Here is a 23,779-nt window from a genome sequence, read left to right as displayed (position 1 = left end):
GATGTATATGGCCAATGTACAAATGTTTACGTGTATGAATGACATGTCTGTCTGAGGGAGTCTTGATATTAGATAGGACAACACCACTACATAATATAGGCATTGCTGGTGTTTCCCTTTTCATTCCTTTGTAATGCTTTGTTGTCACATGGGATGTTCCTGATATATCTATATATATGTATGTATCTATATCTGGACATAAACACTCACACATACATCTACATGATGGAATACATTTCCTATACTGTTGAATGACTGCGCTGGATGATATGTTTGTGATAAGGTCCGATGTCTGTATGTCTGTCATGGCTTAGTGGTAAATCACAATAGCTGTGTTTGCAGGGTCCTGGTTTCGAGCCTTGCAGAGGCCTTTTATTTTGTTGCTGGACAGAACAAGGCCATTGGATACAGAGTGATTAAGGCACATTAAAGCAGTTGTGAGTGGGTGTGCGTGGATTTGTGTGGAGCTAAGCAATGCTAACCTCCGGTTACAGTTTTACACTCAGCCTCTACATTGCTTTACCAGTGTAATACTCGCATACTGGCGGCCAAACAGGCTTACACCCGCTTGCTCCCACACTTGCAAATGCACTGCATTTGGTGTTTGCATCTGACACTCACAACCCTGGGTGGGAGTGAGGACTATGATATTACCTTGTGATGCCTATTACATTGGATTACATGCCTACAGTATCGGGAATGGCTGCCCATTAGGCGACAGCATGCCGTTCGACTGTACGGAATCCACGGCCTGTCCAGAGTTTGATTCATATTATTGGTGTGTTCCTCTTACAATCTGCACCTGTCTGGCTAATACATGGGAACTGATACTGTTCAGTACAAACAAGTAATTGGGTTTTGGAACCCACATCCTTCAGCCGAGTCATGCTACTGCATACCTACTATTCTATCATCTTTCTAAGGTTGTCAGTGGAATATGTGCTTTTTGTCCCTATCAGACCTCTCATACGATTGGGGAAAAATACAAACTGAATCAGGGACATGGCATAACATCATGGGCACATTTAAATTATTGGTGCTATTAACCTGACACATTGACAGACTCAGCATATGAATTCATACACATTTTCTGACGTAAATGATGTTTATAACTCTTAATTGTTGTCGTTATTCATTACGTGTAATTCACCACCTTTCCTCCAAATGTCACTAGTTTTAGGAAGTATTAAGTGGGACAGAGTTAGAAATTGAGTCGAAATCAGGGACATCCCTGGAAATTGGGGACAGTTCAGAGGTATGGTCCCTATTTGTTCCCCCCAATGGTTTATTTCCTGTCCAGTGGATTTGCTCTTAGGGGTTGAAAGGTATGGGCATCAGCTATGCCCATTTCGGAATATTACTTACATCCCCGGGACGGTTCTAATACGACTGCGCCAGCCAACACCTGCACGCTTAGGCACATAATTGCATACCCATAGTTCCCCCACCTGCCACTCCTCTACAGCACTCATCCTTACTGTGGATGCAGGTGGGGTATAAACACACCACTACACACTGCCCACTCTCCCCATGTCGGGACACGTCATATGTTGTGTCGACCCATGGGTTATGAGGCTTGCACAACCTACTGGTCCGTGTAAATCTACAGCCTGGTTTGATGAGTCATTACTGGGACTGTCTCCGATGATCATTAATTTTTGGTGTCCCACAAGGGACATCGATGTCTATGTTTCAAGATTAGACCTGGCAGGTCCCTCCCACTGGTAGTATCCTGCCGGTGGTCTGGGAAGCAGTGGTGTGTTTACTTTTATCGTGTGTCTGTATGTCTCACTGGCTTAGCTGGGGGGGGGTTGATGCTACGTGTTACACATTTGTTTATTGGACCCCTCACCCCCATATGCACGGCCTGTGAACATATCCTAGCAATATACATGTGTATATTTACAGTCACTATATATATCTATATACATTACTATATACAGATATACCTGTATATGTATGCATACATGTATATTTATATTTTGCTGTCTCTCTCTCTCTATACATATATATATATATATATATATATATATATATATATAAATATATATATATCTAACAACATATGGGTCTATGGGTGTCTGCATATGTATATATTTATATGTGGGTATGTATCTGTATGTACACATTTGTACTACGGAGAGGGAGAGGCTTATCTCTATGTCGCTATGGGTAGATATACACACATGCCGCTACATATATACATCTACATCTAGTTATTCCATTCCTTGCCATATAGATTACACTTTGCTGCAGTGGGACTCGTAGTGGGTGTGGCTGCTCATTGGGCGACGCCTCTGCCCAATGAACACATTTGCTTACATCCCTAGGGCTGTCCATATAGGCCCACATCAGCCATCACCTGCACACCTAGACCCATAAGTAGCTACCCATAGTTCTCCCACCCGCACCTCCTCAACAGCACCCATCCTTACTCTGGGTCCTGGTCTGTTCTGGACACACCACTACACGCTGCCCACTCTCCACTTCACGGGACAGTTGTCTCGACCCATGGGTCATCAGGCTTTCCCACCTTTGTATTCCGAGTATGTATACACCCCAGCCAGAATTTTCGGTCTATCACCTTCTTTTGGTCTTGCCAATTTTTGGGATGTCCCGCAAGGGGCGCTCCTGTCTGTGTTTCAAGATTAAAATTCACGGGTGCACTGTGTACCCCCCCCCCCCTTGTTGTATCCTGCCTGTGGTCTGGGGAGCAGTGGACTGTTTACATTGTTTGTGTGTATGTTTCCTGTGTCTGGATGGGGGGGGGGGTGGTGGAAGGTCATGCTACATGTTTCATGTTTCTTGCGTGGGCCCCTCACTTCCATTGGCATAGCCTGTGAACTTATGTCATTCTTGTGTGCTGTTTCCTGTCATAGCTGTATATCTGTGTATATCTACTCACACACACATACACACACCCCCACATATATACACACACGTATATGTATATGTATATGTCTGCAACCATATATATATATATATATATATATATATATATATATATATATATATATATATATATATGTATATATATATATATATATATATATATATGTGTGTGTGTGTGTGTTTGTAAAGCAATGCATACCCCGCACAAATGCACTTACACATACTTACTGGTGTTTATATATGCTTGAACCTGCTTACTAGTGCCTTATTTATTATGACACTGACACTTCGCTCCAGTTAACTTTTAATTGATATTTTGCAGGTTATACAGTGGACAGATGTCGCAATATGTTCATGTACAGCTTACAGATGGTAAATGGTATGTAATGCAGTGGGATTCAATACGGGAATGTCTGTTCGTTAGGCGGTTGCTCTAACCAGTACACTATTGCTGTGCTGCTTCATTTGCATATATACCCATATACCCATGGCTCCTGGTTCCCTAAACACACACCCCAATGCCTCCCTAACATTGCAGTCATCTATTCTCCAGTTGGCTTCACGGTGTATCCACACCACTACACATTGGCCACTCCCTACTCCTATAAACCCATCCCATTGTTTGAGTCGCTCCAAGTATCCTCAGAACTCCCAAACGTTTAGTCTGCAAACATTGGTGACATGAGCGACCAAAAGAATACTATTCGCAATTTTTGGGTTGTCCCACATGGGACACGCATGCGTAAGATTAGACTCTGTACTTCATTACATCCTTACTCCTGTTAACATGACACTACAATAAATTAATAAGTCTGACTATGTGGTAATGCACACGTTACACATGAGAGCCTAATTATGTATGTGATGTTCATCGTGTTTCACTGTTGCAGTCATTACACTTGGGTTATCCTGCCGTCAGGCGGTCCCGCCGTCGGCCAGAGTTCCAAAGTCTTGGTCCGGCATCGGTTGCTGTTGCTTCTTCCCTGACGTCAGTGCGCCAGGGGTATATAAGATGCAGCCAATGCCATTTTCTCCGTCTTTCTTGTCGCACGGTGTTCGAAGCAAAAGCAGTTCACAAGTGCCGGTCGGCCAACTCCTGAGATTTTCAAATTCGAATTTCAGACCGAAGTCTTCAATAAAGCTAAGTACCCCGTTGGGGAAACTTTTTCTTGCTCCAGTCCGAAGTCAGTAAAAGTTAACAATTGTATTTCTTGTGGGAAGCAAATACCTCATAAGGACTTTCACTCTTACTGTATTCCTTGCCTAGGCCCTGATCATGACGTTACTAGTTGTCGGTTTTGTGCTAGATTCAACAAACGCACTATTAAGCATCGGTTTGATTTTGCATTCCATTATTTTGTCTGTAGGTTTAACTATATAATGCCATCGGAACAACCGACGACCGGACTTCATAAAAAAACGCAAAGATAAGGAAAAGGACAGACATCTGAGGTCCAAAACCAATGACGAAGCCTCTTCTAGGCCAGTAGTCGCCAGTTCGCCGGTTCTCAGTGAGGCGCTTTCGCATCCCCTGACACCCGCTACCTCAGAGCCACAGGCTGCCTCCGACTCCCACGTGGAGACAACTAGGCCTCTGGAAACTCAAGGTTTTGGGCCTATGGAAACAATCCCCTCAGATGGGTCTGGAGCCGCTGAGCAGGCATCGGCTTCTGAGGGTGTTTTCAGACCTTCACAGCTTACAATCAAGCCACTTACAGCAGCAAAGGCAAATTCTAAAACATCATTTCAAACAAAGAAACAAGTACAGCATTCTCCTGGACAGTCATCCATGCCTAAGAAACAGATGCTCAAAATGTCCGGAGACCTAATTACTTTGATCAGGGGTCCCCATCCCCCTCCTGATACAAGGCCTAGGCAGGATACAAACTATGAATCCTCTGATCAGGTTTCCATTTCCTCTGACTCCTCTTCAGACCAGGGATACTCTCTCCCTCCATATGAGGATTCTGATGCTGAAGAGTCTATCCCTTCAGCCTCTCCTCCTGAGGATTACTCTTTTGGGGAAACTTTGCACACCATGAGGGAGCATTTTCATTGGGAAAGCCAGAATTACTCAGAATCTAAGAAAAGGCTCAGAGATTTTTTTATTACTGCCTCAACACAGACCCCTTGCTATACCCCCTGTGTTGGATATTGTTGTTGATGTTTTTGCTGAATCTAGTATGTCTCCTGATTCTTTACCCCCTGCACCAGTCAAGCCAGATAGGTACTACAGGGTCCCAGACTCCCATAAATTTCTTTATAAAAACCCTGCTGCTGACCCAGAAACTATTTCTCAGGATCCCAAAGGGGTTAAAGCTTCCACTGCAAAAAACCCAGTCCCCTCTGACAGGGATTCTAGAGCACTGGACAGATGGGGGAAAAACGTTTACACTTCTGCAACGTTAGCAGTAAGGGCTTTGAACTGCCAGTTTCACATGCTGAAATACCAATAATACTTAATGTCTCTGTTAAAACAGAAAATGTTTGCAAGCTCAGAATGTCCTGACAATAAGGAAATGCAGGATTTATTGCATGCAGTTGAACAAGTGGGAAAACATACTCTGCAATGTGGTTTTGATTCATTAGAGGCTTCTTGTAGAGCCGCAGTTACAGGATCTGTCATTCGAAGGCATGCTTGGTTAAAAAACAAAGTTTACCTGATCATGTTAAAGCCAAATTACTGGATGCTCCTGTACAGCATGACACTGGTGTTAAGACAGAAGAGGTATTATAGAAGATGGAGGATAAGGCAAAATTTATGCAGACAGTAAAGGATTTCTTACAGGTACAGCCACCTAGATTTAGCAGAAACTGGCCTTCTAAAAATTGGTCCTTTCCACTGTCGGACAGACCTCAAAAGAGGCAAATCTCAGCCACAAGGCTCTTACAAAGGAGGAGAAGACAAGTCACAACCTTACAGGAAACAGTCACAATGACTTCCCTTTACAGGAGCCAAGCACTTATCTTTTGGCAGCTCCTTTAGGAGGAAAGCTGGCACTTTTTTCACAAAATTGGCATATTATCACCCAGGATAAATGGGTACTAAATATTGTCACTCACGGTTACAGGTTCCATTTTTACACCCTGCCAAGGTCAAAAGGAATGCCAGACCTGCCACAAAATCAATGGGCAGAGGCACAAATACAGATTACAGCTCTCATGGACATGAGAGCAATTCAAAAAGTACCTCAGCAAGAACAAGGACAAGGATTTTACTCAAGACTGTTCCTGGTTCCCAGAAAGGACAAAGCCTGGAGACCCATACTGGACATGTCTACTCTAAATGCTTACCTGGACATGCCCAAGTTCAAAATGTTGACACTACAGCAACTTCTTCCCATGCTGGGCAAGAAGGCTTGGCTTGTTACTTTGGATCTCAAAGAGGCATACCTGCATGTCCCAATCAGACAAAATTGCAGAAGGATACCTCAGATTCATAGCTGGCACAATGCATTACCAATTCTCTGCACTGCCCTTTGGCTTATCTACTGCGCCCAGGGTCTTCACAAAATGCCTGGCACCAGTGATTGCATTTTGCAGACAAAAAGGAATTCAAATATATCCTTACTTGGACAACTGCCTTATTCAAGCAGAGAACAAGGACATCCTACTAAAGCATCTGGCGTTTGTAAAAAGATTACTAGTTGGCCTAGGGTACACAGTAAATGAAAAGAAGTCAAAACTAGTGCCCTCTTAAGAGATAATATTCCTGGGTGCAAGCTTGAATACAACAGCCCAGATGGCTTATCTCACGTCAGACAAGCAAAAATAACTGACTCATTACTTTCAAATGATGGCAACAAAAACCCAGCTACCTGCGAGAAAAATTCTGCAGGCTTTGGGGTTCATGGCATCCTGCATTCTACTAATTCCATATGCAAGACTGCATATGAGGAAGTTACAATGGTATCTAGAAAGTGTTTGGACTCAACATTGCCATAGCTTTGAAGCAATAGTAACTCTTATTCCTTGCCTGCAGAAGGAGTTTCGATGGTGGGCACAGGCCTGTCACCACAACAAGGGGCAGCCTTTCACTTTGCCCACTGCCAGGCAGACACTGACAACAGATGCATCGGATTATGCCTGGGGGGCACACATGGCAGGAAAATGTATTCAGGGCAAGTGGTCCGCAGACCAAATGCATCTTCACATCAAACAAAAAGAGATGCTGGCTGTACAGAATGCCCTGACAGCTTTCAAGGACCTACTTGCATCCAGGACAACTACTGCTAAAGACAGATAACACCACAGTTATGTGGTACATAAACAAGCAAGGGGGCACGCACTCATACCCCCTTTGCAGGCAAACTATGACCTTGTGGAACACGGCACTGACCTAGCAAGTTCATCTGCAAGCACATTTCCTGCCAGGAAAGAAAAATACTCTGGCAGACGACCTAAGCAGTAACCTCATGGATCCTCACGAGTGGAAACTAAACCCACAGGTCTTCAGCATGATAACAAAGAAATGGGGATGCACGGACATAGATCTTTTTGCCTCCCCTCTCAACTGCCAACTACAGAAATTCTGCACAAGAACTTTACACCCACAAGCATGGAAAGTGGATGCTGTCTCATTCAGCTGGAAAACACTAAAGGTTTATGCCTTCCCACCACTGCCTATCCTTCCCAAAGTGCTCCTAAAAGTCAGACAAGAGACCAAAAATGATCCTGATTGCCCCAGACTGGCCACGCCAGCACTGGTACCCAATCTTAAAGAACTTGGCTCAAGGCCCAGCCTGGACTTTACCTCAAATTCCTTAACTTCTGACACAACAAAACAATCAGATTCTGCACAGCCAACTCAGAACCTTAAATCTAGCTGCATGGCAGATAACATAGCCACTCAGACCTCACATCTCTCTAAAGCTGTTATGGATGTCATTCTGGAGGCCAGGAGGCTCAGCACCAGGAAATCTAATGCAGACAAATGGAAAAGATTCTGCACCTGGAACCAGGCACAAGGCTTTGACACAATTGTTCCAAATATCCCTCAGATTTTACAATACCTAACTGAGATGTTGGACAAAGGTCTATCCTTTTCATCAATTAAGATCCATGCCTCTGCCATTTCAGCTCATTATAACACGGAGCCTCCTATTTTCTTTCATCCATTACTAAGGCAGTACCTCAGAGGGGCTAAAAACATAAGACCCCCCCCCCCCGGAGGGCACCAATACCTACTTGGGACCTCAACTTTGTCTTGGAAAAACTCACTTTACCTCCTTCTGCACCAGCCAATATAGCAGAGATAAAATTCCTATCATGGAAGACTGCTCTGCTCCTAGCAATAACTTCAGCACGAAGAGTCTCAGAGCTACAGCTTTAATGGCAGTGGAACCTTTTATCATTTTTCATCAGGACAGGGTTTCTCTAAGAACAAACCCAACATTTATGCCAAAGGTGGTATCTTGTGTGGCTCTTAACCAAACCATTAATTTGCCAACATTCTTTCCAAACCCCCAGAATAAAGGGGAGAGACTTCTGCATACGTTGGACATACACATGCAGTTACGCTTCTACTTGGACAAAACAAAAGCTCTCAGAAAAACTGAGCAACTGTTTGTAGCATATGCTGCAGTATCACAAGGAAAATCTATCTCAAAGCAGACTATTTCAAAATGGATAGGACACTGTATTCGTTTCTGCTACGCACAACATGGAATGCCAGTGCCTAACAACATTAGGCCACATTCTACCAGGGCAGCAGCCACTTCAACAGCCTTCCTCAAAGGAGTACCAACCAAGGACATTTTGGAGGCTGCAACTTGGAGTTCAGTGCACACCTTCACCAAGCATTACCACTTGTCTCTTTACTCTAAATCCTGAGCAGGCTTCGCCACTGCAGTTCTGCAGGGCCTCATAGCCTCTCCTAAGCCTACTTAGTCCCAGCCACCCTACCTCAGCTTTGGGATTCTTCCCAAGAGTAATGACTGCAACAGTGAAACACGATGAACATAGTACAGTTGTGTACCTACCATAAATGTAGATGTTCGAGTGTATTCACTGTTGCAGTCCAGGTTACCCTCCCTCCATCCCCACTTTCTTGGCTGGGACCTATCTATGCCTTTCTATCCTATACAACCTATGTGGTGTATTTGCTTATAGCTGAAGGTATTGTTTTTATTTTTATTTATGTTTTCTTAGCAATATGTATTGCCTACCTATTTGGGGGCACCTGACATCTGGGGCAAGAAAAACTGAAGAAAATGGCGTCGGCTGCATCTTATATACCCCTGGTGCACTGATGTCAGGGAAGAAGCGACAGCAACCAATGCCGGACCAAGACTTTGGAACTCTGGCCGACTGCGGGACCGCCTGACGGCAGGATAACCCAAGTGTAATGACTGCAACAGTGATTACACTCGAACATCTACATTTATGGTAGGTACACAACTGTACTTTTGGCATATTTCTTTTACATATAGACCGGTTTAGTAATTGGCATTGCTGTAGCAGGCAGATCACAGGAATGATTCCATGTGTGGGAAAGTCCTCACATTTGATTTTTTTCAGCACAGCACTGACTTCGGACATTGTACACACTTCTGCGTTTTAGCAGTTTTGTACTGTCCCTCTTCTGCACAACCTATTAATCTATCTACTGTCGAGGTTTGTAAGGGCACATTCATGTTATTTATGTCTGCAAATGGAACAAATGTGTTATAGAGAATATACTTCTACATATTGATGTCTGCATGTGTGTATGCATATATACTTATAATGAACCTGCCGACCTCCACAGGGCGGTCCAGTTAGAACCAGCCCATCCAACCCTGGCATGCCTGGCTCCATAATTTCATACCCATAGTTCCTCCACCCCACCCGTGTTCAACATACACGCATACCATCCATTGTCCACATGTTATCGCAGCCATGACACACCTCAACACATTGCCCTCTCCCGAGCGTTAGGGACCCTATATACATATGTTTTCCCAACCCATGTATTCTCAGGCTCTCCCACCATTTATTCCTTGAACATACCTGCCTTTGCTTGTGTAATGGTCGGATGGCCAAATGATCTATCAATTTTTTGGTAGTCCTACCAGGGACTACTCTCTGTGTGTAAAGTAGACTTAGCAGATCGACAATGTTACTCCCACTGGTAGTATCCTGCCTGTGGTGTGAGTAGCAGTGCTTTGCTCACTCTTGCCCAGCTTGATATGACATAACTGACAGCGCTAAGAGCTATATAATACTGGGGTTGCTGTTGATTCCCTTCTCATTCCTTTTGTATGCTTTATTGTTACGTTGTTCTTTCTTCATAGATAGATATATCTATATTATATATCTGTATATACTTATATACATTTCCTATGCTGGGCACTGCTTAGACCCGCGCAAGCGCACTCAGACTTGCTTACTGGTACTTGTATGTGTTTACTGCTGCTTATTTGTGCTTACACCTGCCTACTAGTACCTTATTCATTATGACAGTGCCACTTTGCTTGAATGATATTTAAGTTAAATATCTCATGCGATACTCTTATGTCGGTTTTACGGTAAAATGACATTCATTCCACATGGAAAATGATATGTGCTATTGTTGGGCTCGAACCGTGAATGCCTGTTTGTTAGGTGGATGCTCCTAAACACTACACTATTGACATTTATGTTGATTCTGCATGTTTTTCTCTATTTGAATGAATATGATGTGTAAGCTACACTCGGCGGAGGGCAGCGACACGCAAACACGCTGTGCTTTGCTTATACCTTCGATATTGCATCATTTCAAATGTATAATAGGGACACAGGGAATCTAATTGTGAAAGTTCTAGGGACAGGGCTCAACATTCCCCTACGTGCTTGTGTGTTTACTACTTCGATTTTATTTCACTGTTCATGGACACTCTTGTATACTTAGCATACATTTTGGTATCCACAGACACTGAATTACTGACTTACTATTAGGGGGCGGGCTCTACTAGTAGGCATAGTAGGCTTTGCAAGTGTCAGGGCATGTTTACACCTCCATAGAGCACTTGTACACACCCCCTGCACTCGCACACATTTCCTGTGCATGTCGAGGGTGTGGTGGCGCGCCCTCATACATATTCATATGGCACTGCTGCGTCATCTGTATTGAGGATGGTCGGCGCAAGGCTAAAACTGTCCTTGTGCAGAGCTTCTTGAGTCCTGGGGAGTGTGTGAAATACTGAACGTGTTTTATCCCTAGTTGTGCAGGAATTTTAAATCTTAGTACGGTTTGTTGCTGATTACTGTTGATTTATCAACACTTATTGTAATCGAAGTTGATCAGGGCTCTGATAACTTCAGTTTTATTTGTATAACATGGTGGATCAGAAAGAAAAGCAAATATCTGGTTTCAAGAAGTGTAATTGTGAGCAGAAGATGTCCATTACACATGGACACATTAATTGTGTTTATTGTTTGGGGCCTGTATACCTCCAAGAAGATTGCACTATCTGCCACTCCTTCAGCAGTAGAGTTTTATTAGAACGGCGAAGGAAGTTGGTAGATAGAGGCTTGTTGAAGCCAGACTTTCAAGATTCTCTGGAAAAGGCTGACCAGACCTCCAAGTCCTCGAAGGGGTCGAAGTCCTCTGTGTCCTCGGTGCCCAGGTCATCAGCTCCAAGCCTTTCTGAGAGCGCGTTCGCCGGATCCACAGTCTTCGGAGCCGTGCACCAAATAGATGTCTCGAAACCGGTCCCCGGTCTTGGAACCAGTCTCCGAAACTCTGAACTCTCCAATCCTTCGATCTGTGGCATCTTCGGTTCCTTCAACCCATTCGTCGAGGACCCTTTCCAATGTCAATGTGGACCGGGTGGTGCAGAGGCTTCTAGAGAACCCAGCATTGGCTAATTTACTATCGGCTTCATCCCAACTGAGTTCAAAGCCTGAGACTGTCCCACTGGCTGTGACTACTCCTCCTCCTTGCCAAGCAGGCCCTTCGGAGCTGGAGGAGGAGGATCTGAAGATTGTGGAGCCTTCGGAGCCGACGCCTGTCCCAGTGCCTTTGGCTCCATCAATCCTGACTTCTTCAGTTTCATTGGAGGAGTCTTGGAGCCGACACTCTCTCGTCGGCTCTGAGGGGGGAGAGTCGAACCGATGCGTCGGTTCTGACCCTTTCTCTCGGGGCTTAGGCACAGATAAGCTCGGCTCCGTCCTCTGGTTTGGAGCCCACTGTCTCGGTGCCGGGGAGGTTGCCATCTTCCTCGGAACCGGCTGCTTCCTCGGGTCGAAGCAGCGGTGCCTTTAATGGTATGAGGAGAGTTATATCGTCTAAGATACACACATCGTCAGGTCCTCTTCCTCCCCTAAAGTGCTGTGTTCTGCCTCTACATCGCAGGTTCCTGTCAAGCGTTGAGACCCAGAGCCTCAGATACTCCCACTGGGTGACCCCTGCTCTACTGAGACTTCACCAGAAGCCCCCACTGATGAGGTTCCCAGAAAGAGATTATGCAAGAGGAGGCATTTAGATTCCCCTCAGGAATCGTTGACATCAGACACTGACTTAGAGGAATCAAAAGGGTCCCCACGGTCACCCTCAGAGGATATCTCCTTTGCGGATATCCTGGAAGTCCTAAAGCAGAGGGGTGACTGGCAGTGGCAGTCCGTTAGCCCTACTGAGGATGAGTCTGTGCTCCTGAAAGCCTTTGGGTCTCAACCTTCCACCTTCTGTTTACTCCGCCCTTCGATGAACTGATGGATTTGGTCGCTCGAAGGGCGTGGGAGTCTCCTTATTCTATAGAACCGGTCCTTCGGAGGCTTAATACATTTAGCAACTCCCCCCAAGACAAGATGTTTCTCATTAAGGGAGTCCCCGTTGATGCCTTGGTGGTGGCGGCGGTCACCAAGAAACCGATGTCAGAAACCTCTTCCACTGTCCATCCTCCTAATAGAGACTCTAGGACGATGGACGGATACGGGAAACGCATCTCTAGTTCTGCGACATTTGCCATGAGATCGCTTAACTATTTGACCCATTTCACCCATCTTCAACGAGATCTCCTCAAAGGGCTTGGAGAATACTCTAAAGGGCAACACAGATGAAGCTGTCTCTGATAAGTTGATGGCACAGCTTAACACCCTTAATTCTATTGTGAACTCGTCCATGCGTCTCATTTCCTATGCTACCGATGGATCGAGTCGAGCAGCAGGTTCAGCGATAGCTCTGCAGAGACAGTCCTGGATGCACTTATGCTTTTTTGCAGAAGCTTTCAAGTCTTCCTTTGTCAACACCCCATTTGATGGCTCTTCCCTGTTTGGGCCCAAAAGGCTCTGTCTGCTGTAGGAGTCTGTTTTTCCACCCCTACTAGACCATACCCCAAAGGGCAGAAAGGTGAGAAAATGTGGTTCCGAAAGTCCCAAGGAGCTTTCCAGAACACACATAGTGAACCTCCCTCCAGGGGCAGAGGAGGGGGCAATAACGGAAGGCACCACCCTGGCAGCAGAGTGGGTCCACAGAACCAGGGCGACAGGGATCAGTTCATTGGCAAGCCCTACTAGCGCTCCTGAGAGGAGGCCCGGCTGTCCTGCTCTGGAGGCAGTCGGGGGTCGCTTGGCTTTGTATCCGGATGCCTGGCTAGGAATTACAAAACAGATTCTTGGGTACAAAGCATAGTTACCAGAGGATACATCATTCCATTCCTACGAAGTCCACCTGTCGGCACAGAAATTCCAGATGTTCCACCCAGTCTCAGGGATCAAGCAGCCATAGAAATCCAGAGGCTGCAGGAAAAGATAGTCATCCAGCCAGTCCCAGCAGACCAGGTAGGATCTGGAACTTACTCCAAATTCTTTTTAGTTCCAAAGAAGACGGGGGACTGTAGGCCCATCTTGGATCTCAGCAAACTCAACACATTTGTAAAGAAGGAGAAGTTCAGAATGGTCACACTTCAGTCTATTCTTCCATTCCTTGGAGTGGGCGATTGGATGTGCTCCATAGATCTCAAGGATGCGTTCTACCACATCAAAATGGCCAGGCCATCCAGAGATTATCTGCATTTCTGACTGGGAACCAGTCACTACCAATTCCGAGCACTGCCCTTTGGACTCACAACAGCCCCCGGAGGGTTTACCAAATGCATGGCAGTGGTTACAGCTCACTTGAGGCATCTAGGATTCTGAGTGTTTCCATATCTGGATGACTGGCTCCTTACCGCCGCCCCCAGGCATCAACTAATTCTGTCCAGGGATCACACTCTCAGTCTCTGCTCTCAGTTAGGCATCACTATCAATTTCGAAAAATCTGCGTTGTTGCCATCGCAGCATATCTCCTTTATCGGAGCAGAACTAGACACTTCCACTGCCGCGATAAGATTACCCCTGGACAAGATTAGCCTCTTTACGGAATCAAGACTCAGACATTCTGCAGAGAATAAAGGTACCAGCCCATCAAGTACTGAAACTCCTAGGCACCATGGCAGCTACGTTCATAGCAGTTCCTCTGGGACGAATGCACATGAGGATTCTTCAGTGGTTACTATTCACCCAGTGGTCATACTAACAACTTCCCATGTCATTCTTAATTATGATTATGGACTCTTGCAAGAAGGATCTTCGCTGGTGGTTGACCAGCCAACAACTTATGATGGGTTGTCCATTTTTTCTCCCCCCGCTGTCAGCCACGGTGACCACGGACGCTTCTCTGATAGGGTGGGGGGCTATTTCAGGGAAGTACTGCCCAAGGCACCTGGTCGGAGACAGAGTCACAGTTGCACATCAATGTTCTGGAGCTGAGAGTGGTGCTTTTGGCTTTGCAGCACTTTCATGACTCTCTGCCTATAGGGACGATTGCCATACAGATGGACAACATGTCGGTAGTCTGGTACATCAACAAATAAGGAGGAACCAGGTCTTACCCCCTGTGTCGAGAGGCCTTGAGAATTTGGCAGTGGGCTGTGTCCACAGGGTGCTTTCTGATAGCAATGCATTTCCTGGGGAAATCCAGCGTAATAGCAAACAAATTGAGAAGAGCCATTCTGCTACCTCACGAGTGGTCCCTCAAAAACGAAGTTGCGAAGAAGATTTTCCGCAGATGGGGCCAGCCTTGCTGCGACCTGTTTGCATCCCCTATGAATGCCAAATGCAGAAGCTACTTTGTCCTGAATCCCCCACTGGGGGACAGCCCAAGGGACTCGCTCGTACACGATTGGCCCCCGGGACTCCTGTATGCTTTTCCTCCTATTCCCGATTCCCAAGTTCTTACAGAAAGCCAAAGCCCTCGGCAGGACGGTAACCTTAATAGCCTCGCTTTAGCCTCGTCAGATTTGGTTCCCCTTCCTCCGACTCTACCAACTGGAGGAACCTTGGATTCTGGACCCAGTTCCAGACCTTCTGACATATTCATCAGGGACCCTCCACCCCTCTCTTCGTTCCCTCAGACTGACAGCTTGGCTGCTCCAATTCCTTTCCTAGCCAGGTCACATTATTTTTCTTCGGAGGTACAACACATTCTTGTATCGTCCCATAAAGCTTCTACCAGAAAGTTATATGCTAATAAATGGAAGCGTTTTGCCCTTTGAGCTTTTCGAAACAATGTTGATCCCTATGTGCCACCTATTGCTAGTATTCTGGAATTTCTCTCTGAACTTTTTCAAGAAGGTGCTGCGGCTGCCACAATCAGAGTCCAATTGGCTGCCATCTCAAATTTTCATCTTGGAACTGAGGGTTCTAACTTAATGTCGCACAGATTATGTCGGGCCTTCCTTAAGGGCACCATTTATCTCAGGCCTCCTGTTAGACAGCCCTTTACTCCCTGGAATGTAAATTTTGTACTGTCCCAGATTATTCTTCCTCCCTTTGAACCTGCATTATCCTGTCAATTGAAGTTCCTATCCTGGAAGACTATTTTCTTGGTGGCCATTACCTCAGCACGCAAGGTATCTGAGCTTCATGCCCTTTCTGTCAAACCACCGTATATGGTGTTTCATCCAGACAGGGTTTCACTGAGGACCAATCCTTCATTCTTGCCAAAAGTGTGCTCTGAGACCAATCTGAACCAAACTTCCAACCTTTTTTCGTAATCATTCTAATCAGTTGGAATACATGTTGCATAAACTTGATGTCCACAGACAACTGAGATACTATTTGGACAGGACAAAGGAATGTAGAAGATCTGACCAGCTTTTTGTATCTTACGCTGACGCCAAGAAAGGATTATCAGTTTCTAAAGTTACCTTTTCTAAGTGGTTAACTGACTGCATTAAATTTATCTACTCCTCAGCCAACCAAACATTAGAACATGGTGTGAAGGCCCATTCAACTAGAGCTGTCTCCACGTCTTCAGCTTATACGGCTCATTTACCTTTGGATACTATATGTGCAGCTGCCACTTGGTCTAAGCTTCATACCTTTATCACTCATTACAAAGTGGACAAGGCCACCAGGGACAGGGCTTCCTTTGGTTCCACTGTCCTCAGGAATATACTGCCGTGAGCCACCCAGGTTTAGGGTGCTTGCGATGCTACCCACGTGTAGGAATAAACGGCGAGATTGAACAACTTCACATAAAGAAGTTATGTACTTACCATAACGTTCCATGTGAGTTGTTCACCTCGCCTTTAGTCTTACATTCCCACCCACCATCCCCCTCCAGGGTCTTGAAGAACGGGTAGACTTGGGTCTGGTAGTCTTTTCTGGGATTCTTACTCTGGCTGGAGTACTTCTGAGTTATTTTTTATTGTTGCTGAGTTCAACAAACTAGATCTGGGATAGGACTGAGAGCATCATGGGATAGGGGCCTGGCCTCAGAGCATCATGGGATAGGGGCCTGGCCTCGAGCTATTCTGAGATCTTTAGTTAGTAAAGCGGCCGACTTGGAGCCGATGTCTCGGCTCCGAACCCACGTGTAAGAATAAAGGCGAGATGAACAACTCACATGGAACGTTATGGTAAGTACATAACTTCTTTATATGGCCATATGCTTAAATAGTAATACAAAGTCACATGACAGTCTCACATGACCCAGTTAAATTATGTCCCAGATCAAAAATAAAATCAAGTTTTTTGCCTCAGTTTTAAAACACTTTTAATACTGATATGATCACTCAACCCAGGGTGGCGACTGACATTTATTTCAAGTTGTTTTTTTCTTCTAGTAGAGATTCAAAATCACAACCCTTTGGTTAAGACGCAATCTAACGCAAAGAAAACAAGTTTGTTAAAACCAGCACAGGTCACTGCATTGTTGGCATCTTTTTTAGCAATTGTATATTGATGCTGTTAAATCCATTTGTACATTACTCTCACCAGTTTTACAATATAAGAAGTAATGAGAGTGCACAGGTAACAATGTGGATAACAGACCTGCTCTGACAATTACATTCACTGAAACTATTGGACTTTTTTTTGGCTTATTGAGTCAGTCAGTTAAGAATTTTAGTTTACTTCTTTGTTTTGCTTTTATTTACTGGGTTTGTCTGACTGAGTGTAGTTAAAAATATTCCACCAGAGGCCCAGAGGAAGAATTTAGAAACAAAAATAGCCAGTTAATTGCATTTAGTAGCTTTGGGTGTCATCTCTTAATGTAACATCCTCTGTGGTTGCATAACCTTAGGGGAAGTTATGAATTTCCACAAAAAAGCTCTAGCAGTTAGTCAGGACTCTGGAGAGACCATGCATATCCCTTCTGGAACAGTAAAAAATGTCTGATTGATGGGAATTTCCTGTAAGGCAAAATTACTTCTTTTTACTTTTATTTTTTTACATGCCAAATCTGCAAGTCTGAAAATTAAAAAAAAGACTATACTTGTAAATAAAATATAACGGAAGCTCTTGATTTAACACTTGTTGTGTCTTTCGGCTTTTCCCAGTTAGGGGTCGCCACAGCGGAACTCCGGTCCGCTAATAATTGGCAGTAGATTTTTACGTGCCGAGGTGCCGGCCCTGACGCACAACCTTCAATGAAGGTACGCCCATTCATGCATGTCTCCACACAGAAGACGCTCTAGCTGAGAATCGAACAGGACAACGTCTTGATTTAAGACTAATGTGAAGAAATTTATTAAAATGAGGGGAGCAAACACTGCTAGTTTTGTTTGCTTAGGATGTAAAAAATGTTTCTGTGATTGTATTATGATTTTTACATTTGTATTTTGAAACTGAGAATATTTACTGTATCTAAGATAACTATTAGTCAAGGAGGTGTAATTTTCTGTTTATAATTGTATAAAACATGTGCTGTGAAATTTTATAAGTGGCACAAATCGTGAAGATTGCAGGGAGGATGGATTTTTGCTCCCTTTATCTAGGAGAATTATTTCTTAACAAGTGTGTAACAGGAGTTTTGTCATTGCAATTCATGGTATAAATTTTGAGAGGTGGTAAAATGAGAGACTTGATATGCATTGTACTGCCATGTATACCATACTGAGCAGTATTCCCAGACACATCCCAGCATTAACATATGGCATGCTTGGAAATCTGGTAACTGTGAAGCAAGCAAGCATACTTAGTTTTGAGGGTGGGGGTGGAGGCACAGTCCCTTTTACAGCACATAGTATTTTTCTGTACCTAGAGTTTTGTTTGTTAAAGATTGTTTGCTTGATACTTTATGCTGTGGTGATGCATGTGTTTGCACCTCTTATAGTCTACTGTGCCAGTGTTTAAATCACACACTCATTTGAGATGCATTGAGGAGTTTGGGGCATTTTGTCACAGTTACATAGTTGTAATGGGGGGGTATCAAAAGAACTATCTTGAGTGCTCATTGAGATCCCAGACACGATCTTGAAAGGCAGAAGGTAGAGGGACCCAACACTCCTGTCTGTGCCCAGTCTTTCTCACAGTTCTTAATTCACTTCACTTGTGGAGGCCTTTGTTATTTTACACCTTGGATTTTGTAGTCCTCTGTTGGAAATGTCATCCTCATGTTTCAGTCATCTGTTGATCACTTGTGAAGGCCTTTGTTATTTTACACCTTGGATTTTGTAGTCCTCTGGTGGAAATGTTATCCTCCTGTTTGTCAGTCATCTGTTGATTTGACCACTGTGTCATTTGAAGAGGTACCATCCCTGGCTTCCAATCATGAGAACAAGATCTGGAGTGTGTCTACCAGCTCCCATCATACACTAGAACAAATTGCAAACCTTAATTTGAAAATATGGAAAGTTATGTGAAATCTATCCTAAAATGTATTTTGAGTCTAGTCATTTTTCATTTTTTTAATTCAATTTTAATATTTTTTTAAATCTGTTTTATTTGTTGACCAGGTAAATTAACTTGACCATCTCAAAACTCTCTTCAACCATGATCTGGGTAACAAGGGCAAGTGTAGAGATAACATGTATATGGATAATTTAGTGTAGCCAGCACATTTTTGGGAGATGAGATTGAGGCACAGTACTCAGAGAAATCCCACTCATACAAGGGAAAAAACATGCAGAACAACACGCAGTGAGTGAACAGTAGGTTCTGGATTGAACCCTAGGCCTTAACCACTAAGGAACCATGCTACATATTCTGGATATAATACCAAGAGACTGAAGCCTTGGAATGTGGTAACTATGATTATGAGCAGCATGTTGTCACAATGATATGCGCTTTTACCTCACAGCGTCTGGGGACTGAGGTTTGAGCCTGACCAGTTAAAGTATTTGTGGAGAGTACTCATGTTTGTATGGTGTTATCCTTTCTTCCAGAGACGAGCTCCTTAGTATGAACTCATTCATACAGCTTTTGTTTTTGACTTCATTTTTCACTTAATGGCTGAAAGGAGTTTACAAGAGTCAGTTAACCTTTCATTAAATGGTAAAATAAATGACCATGTCAGAATGAGATGTGTATTAAAAAGCCATTTTTTTGGTCAGGCTGCAGTATTCTTTGCAAAGCACTTACATTTTACTTTGATAAGTACATACGCTGTATGCTGTCTTAGTTTTTTTTTCATTTGTTTACATTCCTGTGTAGGTTTGTTTGTAGCCTGGTGTACTATGGCCTTACTCTAAATTCTGGAAATTTGGGTGGCAACATTTATTTCAACTTGGCATTGTCTGGACTGATTGAAGTGCCTTCTTACCCAGTATGCATTTATCTTATTAATAAAAAATGGTAAGTTTAAGAAAAAGTGTGTGTGTGATTTGGGAGTGGGTTAAATGTTCTGTTTGCTTTGTGAAAGAAGAAAAAATGACCTTTGCATTATGTAAATACAGCTTATATTTTGCTCTAAACCAAACAAAAAAATAAATAATGTTCATTTGGTGTTCTGAGAAACTTCTTGGAGTTGCCCTGCTTTCTTTATCTGATTTTATTCATTTGTCCAGAAATGCATAATGCACTAGATTATGTAGAGTCTATTTTCATTATAAATAAACATGTACCTTGTTCCATAACTGATTTAAGAAAACTGTTTATATTTTACTTACAGATATCTTATACGATGTATAATATCTGATTTAAAGAATATTTCTTAGTTCTGTTTTTAGTTAAATTTCATTATCTAACATTGCATTTACTACCTACAGTCTGAGCAGCTGTATATCTGCAGTGTTTGTCAAGACCTTTGCTGCTGATATTGCAGTGCTATGGGAGTACATGTAGATACATATTCATACATACAAATATTTCAGGCACAGGTAATATCTTCTCGTTTGCCAGTATACCAAAGCAGTCGTTCCCATAAGTGCCTAACTTGTTTCTAAAAATATTTAAACTAGTGTTTGCTTAAATATAATTTGGTAGGCTATTCCATGCATCAGCTACTCTCTCAGAGAACCAATTATTACATCTCTCACTCCTGTATAATCTTCTACATAGGTCATCTGATGATTCTATACTACTCTTTGATAACCCCAAATGCCAGCAGAGGTAGTTGTCTTGAAATGTCCTATATCTGAATAAGGTCCCTTCTTAAATATATATGTGAGACACTGTACAGGTTCAGATAGTCTAATCATTCACAATAACCTAAATTTTCACACCTGTGGGTATCCTCAGAATATTTTGTTGTTGCAAAGTATACTTATTTATTTCATGATTTTTTGCTTTATTCATCCTCAATTTGTGTGTAATGAAATTTTACCAGAACATTCTGTATATTGTAACCTAAAAGGAAAGGCCCAGATGTGTGCCGAACTGGTAGTTAATGATAGCACATATACTGAGCCTGTGGACATAGCTAACCTGTTAGCTGACAGGTTCTGTGAAAACGTTGTCCCCTGTACCTGCCACAAGTACCCCATGACATCCCTACTATCTGTTCTCTACCTTGTATCTCTAAAGAGCAGGTCATAAACACCCTCTCTAAGGTCAAAAACACAGCATCCCTGGGACCTGATAACATCCCAGGCTGCATCCTGCACGAGCTCAAGCAAGAATTAACAGCACCATTGGGTACACTTTCATCCCAGCTGAATAGAAAAAGGCCACTGTTATCCCCGTGCACAAAGGTGGTGCTTCCACTGATCCTAGGAACTGTATACCTATTAGCCTGACTAGCCTTATCTTCAAGTCCATGGAGCGAATCATCATGCACCTTATCAACAAAGATATAGGTAATCTCCAGACACTTGACACTGCTCAGTTTGGATTTGTTAAAGGGAGATCAGGCTTGTTAAAACTGGTGGACTTCTTCGAGACAGTCACCAAGGCCCTGGATGAGGGGAAATCTGTGCATATAGCCTACCCAGACTTAGCCAAGGTGTTTGACACTACCCCCCACTCGGGCATCACTAACAAACTCACCCAGCTAGGTATCAACCCATGTATTGTTAGAGGGCTCACTAACAGGCTCACTGATGGAACCCGTATAGTCAAAATAGGGGAATCGCCTCCAGCAGCACACTTGTAACTAGTGGTATTCCACAAGGATCAGTCCTGGGACATCTACTGTTTGGAATCTAGTTCATCAAAGTACAAGCTAAAACTAAAGGTCTGTGACTGCAAACTGGGAGCAGTCATAGAATCTTCAAATGATGCCGGTATCCTACAAGAGGGTCTTACACAAACAAATGATTGGTGCCAAAGTCATTGCCTTAAACTCAATACAAAAAATGTATTATCATCCCTTTTGGTAACAGCGATATTCCTGCTTAACTAACACATCAATAACAACACCCCAAGTATGCAGTCAGTGGTGAGAGACCTGGGCACACAGGTTGACAGCAACCTTACCTATGATCACTATGTCTCCACAGTGGTAAGAAGGGCATTCCATATTGCTCATTTCATAAGTAAGGGTATTGCCTCCAGAAGTTATATCCTCCCTGTACTCTTCTCTCATCAGGCCAATAATTGAGTACAAATGTCCCTTTTGGTTTGTACCTTTCCAAGCACCTGCAGCAAATGATGGCACCACAGAGGTTCCTCACAAGGAAAATTCAAGGTCTTCAGCATCTGTCCTATGTGGATCATCTGAAATCACTGTCACTTTATTCTGCTTCATACAGGCTACTCAGAGGTGATTCCTGCCTTGCATATAAGGCAGTCTTTATCCCTGCTTTGTTGGAAATGCTGCATATCTGCAAGTGAAATGGTACACAGGTTACTCGCTCTAAAGGCCTTAACCTGGTATGTGACATTGATAGAACCAGCTGGAGGGACAGATTTGCCTCTCAGAGGTTACCACACCTTTGGAACAGCCTCCCACGTCATGTCAAGCAGAGCACCTCATTGGCCCTCTTCAGACACAGTATGGATGATTGGAATGTTACCCATAAATTCACACAGGGGTTCCACCTGTGTCCCTCTTGGACAGTGTCAATAGGTGTTGATCGTGGAAATAAGGGTAAAACTTTGCTAAGCTTGTAAGGGCCATAGGGCTATTAGCATAGTAACCTCCTATGATCCTAGGATCCTATAAGCAGTACTGCAAAATAGTTCTCATGGAACTCTGAATGCAGTTTTTCCAAATGTTAGCAGAGTATTCTGTATGTTGTACATGTACTACTGGTATGATTTCTCATGGAGCTTTTCTCCCAGGGCATCCACTAAAAACAGGTTTCTTTGGTCAGTTGAACCTTCTGGTAAGCAAATGGAAATAAATAAATATTGCTGCTTTTCTCTTTCCAATTTACTCATGCCTGTTTTCTTATAAGATATCCATATGGTTACTCCATACTCCAGTTTGCAAGTCTAATGTGACTTACACTGAAAGCAAGTATTTAGGAAGTGACTGCTTACACTGAGAGCAGGTCTTTTGAGTCTATCCCCTTTAGTAATCCTGTTTATACTCATGGATAGGCCTTAAATCACACTGAGAGCAAGTCTTTTGGAATCTGGTCCAGTGATGTCATCATTTCTGATTTCATAAACTTTATAAATCTTTTTATATTGCCTGTAGTTTTATAACTGTCTTTAACCAATTAGTGGATATAATTAGAAAAACTCAAAGTTGGATCTACCCATATACCCATGTTTTTTTAATTAATCTACAGTTTCAATCCGTGTGTATTGTGTTAAATATTCATCTTTCAACCAATGGCTCCCAAATCTCATATGCTTTGTTTTTGATGCATGTATTAGCATATTATTCTCTTGTGCCCAAATGGTCACTTTAGTCAAGTTGGTTTGCAGGTGTACCATATCTGTAAATTATGTAATCTGTTTACTCATGTTCGATTAATCTACATACCGACTGTAGAACGCCCCAGATGAAAAAGATCTGAAGGATACAGCCTAAACCTAAACAAGGACAGGATTAGGACAGAGCAATGTGGACATTCTGACTGGAGCATAGCATTTCTCTTGTGTAATTGCTGCATGATCTTGCCATGTTGTATTTGTAAACCATGCAACTATCCATCTTATCAAGGTTAATATCAATGCCTAATTGTTCTAATTTGTTGATCAGTATTGTATATGACCATATCAAAGGCTGAAGTTAAATATTTATAAAATACATCACAGCACGTCTTTTTCATTTATGGCCGTTATTATAGTATTACAGTATTAATGAACATCATGTTACAGGTGATTATAG

The 23,779-nt window shown here is 43.2% G+C and overlaps 1 protein-coding gene across 1 annotated transcript in view; it reads left to right on the top strand.

Annotated features, from left to right (window-relative positions):
- SLC22A15 (solute carrier family 22 member 15) overlaps positions 1-23,779 on the top strand; it is a 1,628,958-nt gene that overhangs the window by 1,011,977 nt on the left and 593,202 nt on the right. The window contains exon 7 of the mRNA XM_044072941.1: positions 19,771-19,911. Coding sequence (XP_043928876.1) covers positions 19,771-19,911 — 141 coding nt within the window. The remainder of the gene's footprint in view (positions 1-19,770; positions 19,912-23,779) is intronic.

The sequence above is a fragment of the Protopterus annectens genome, chromosome 5.part1 (assembly GCF_019279795.1).
Source record: "Protopterus annectens isolate FY-2018-M chromosome 5.part1, PAN1.0, whole genome shotgun sequence".
Classification (NCBI taxonomy): Eukaryota; Metazoa; Chordata; order Ceratodontiformes; family Protopteridae; genus Protopterus; species Protopterus annectens.
Note: the sequence above shows the minus strand (reverse complement) of the source record. Positions and strands in the feature narration are given on the sequence as shown.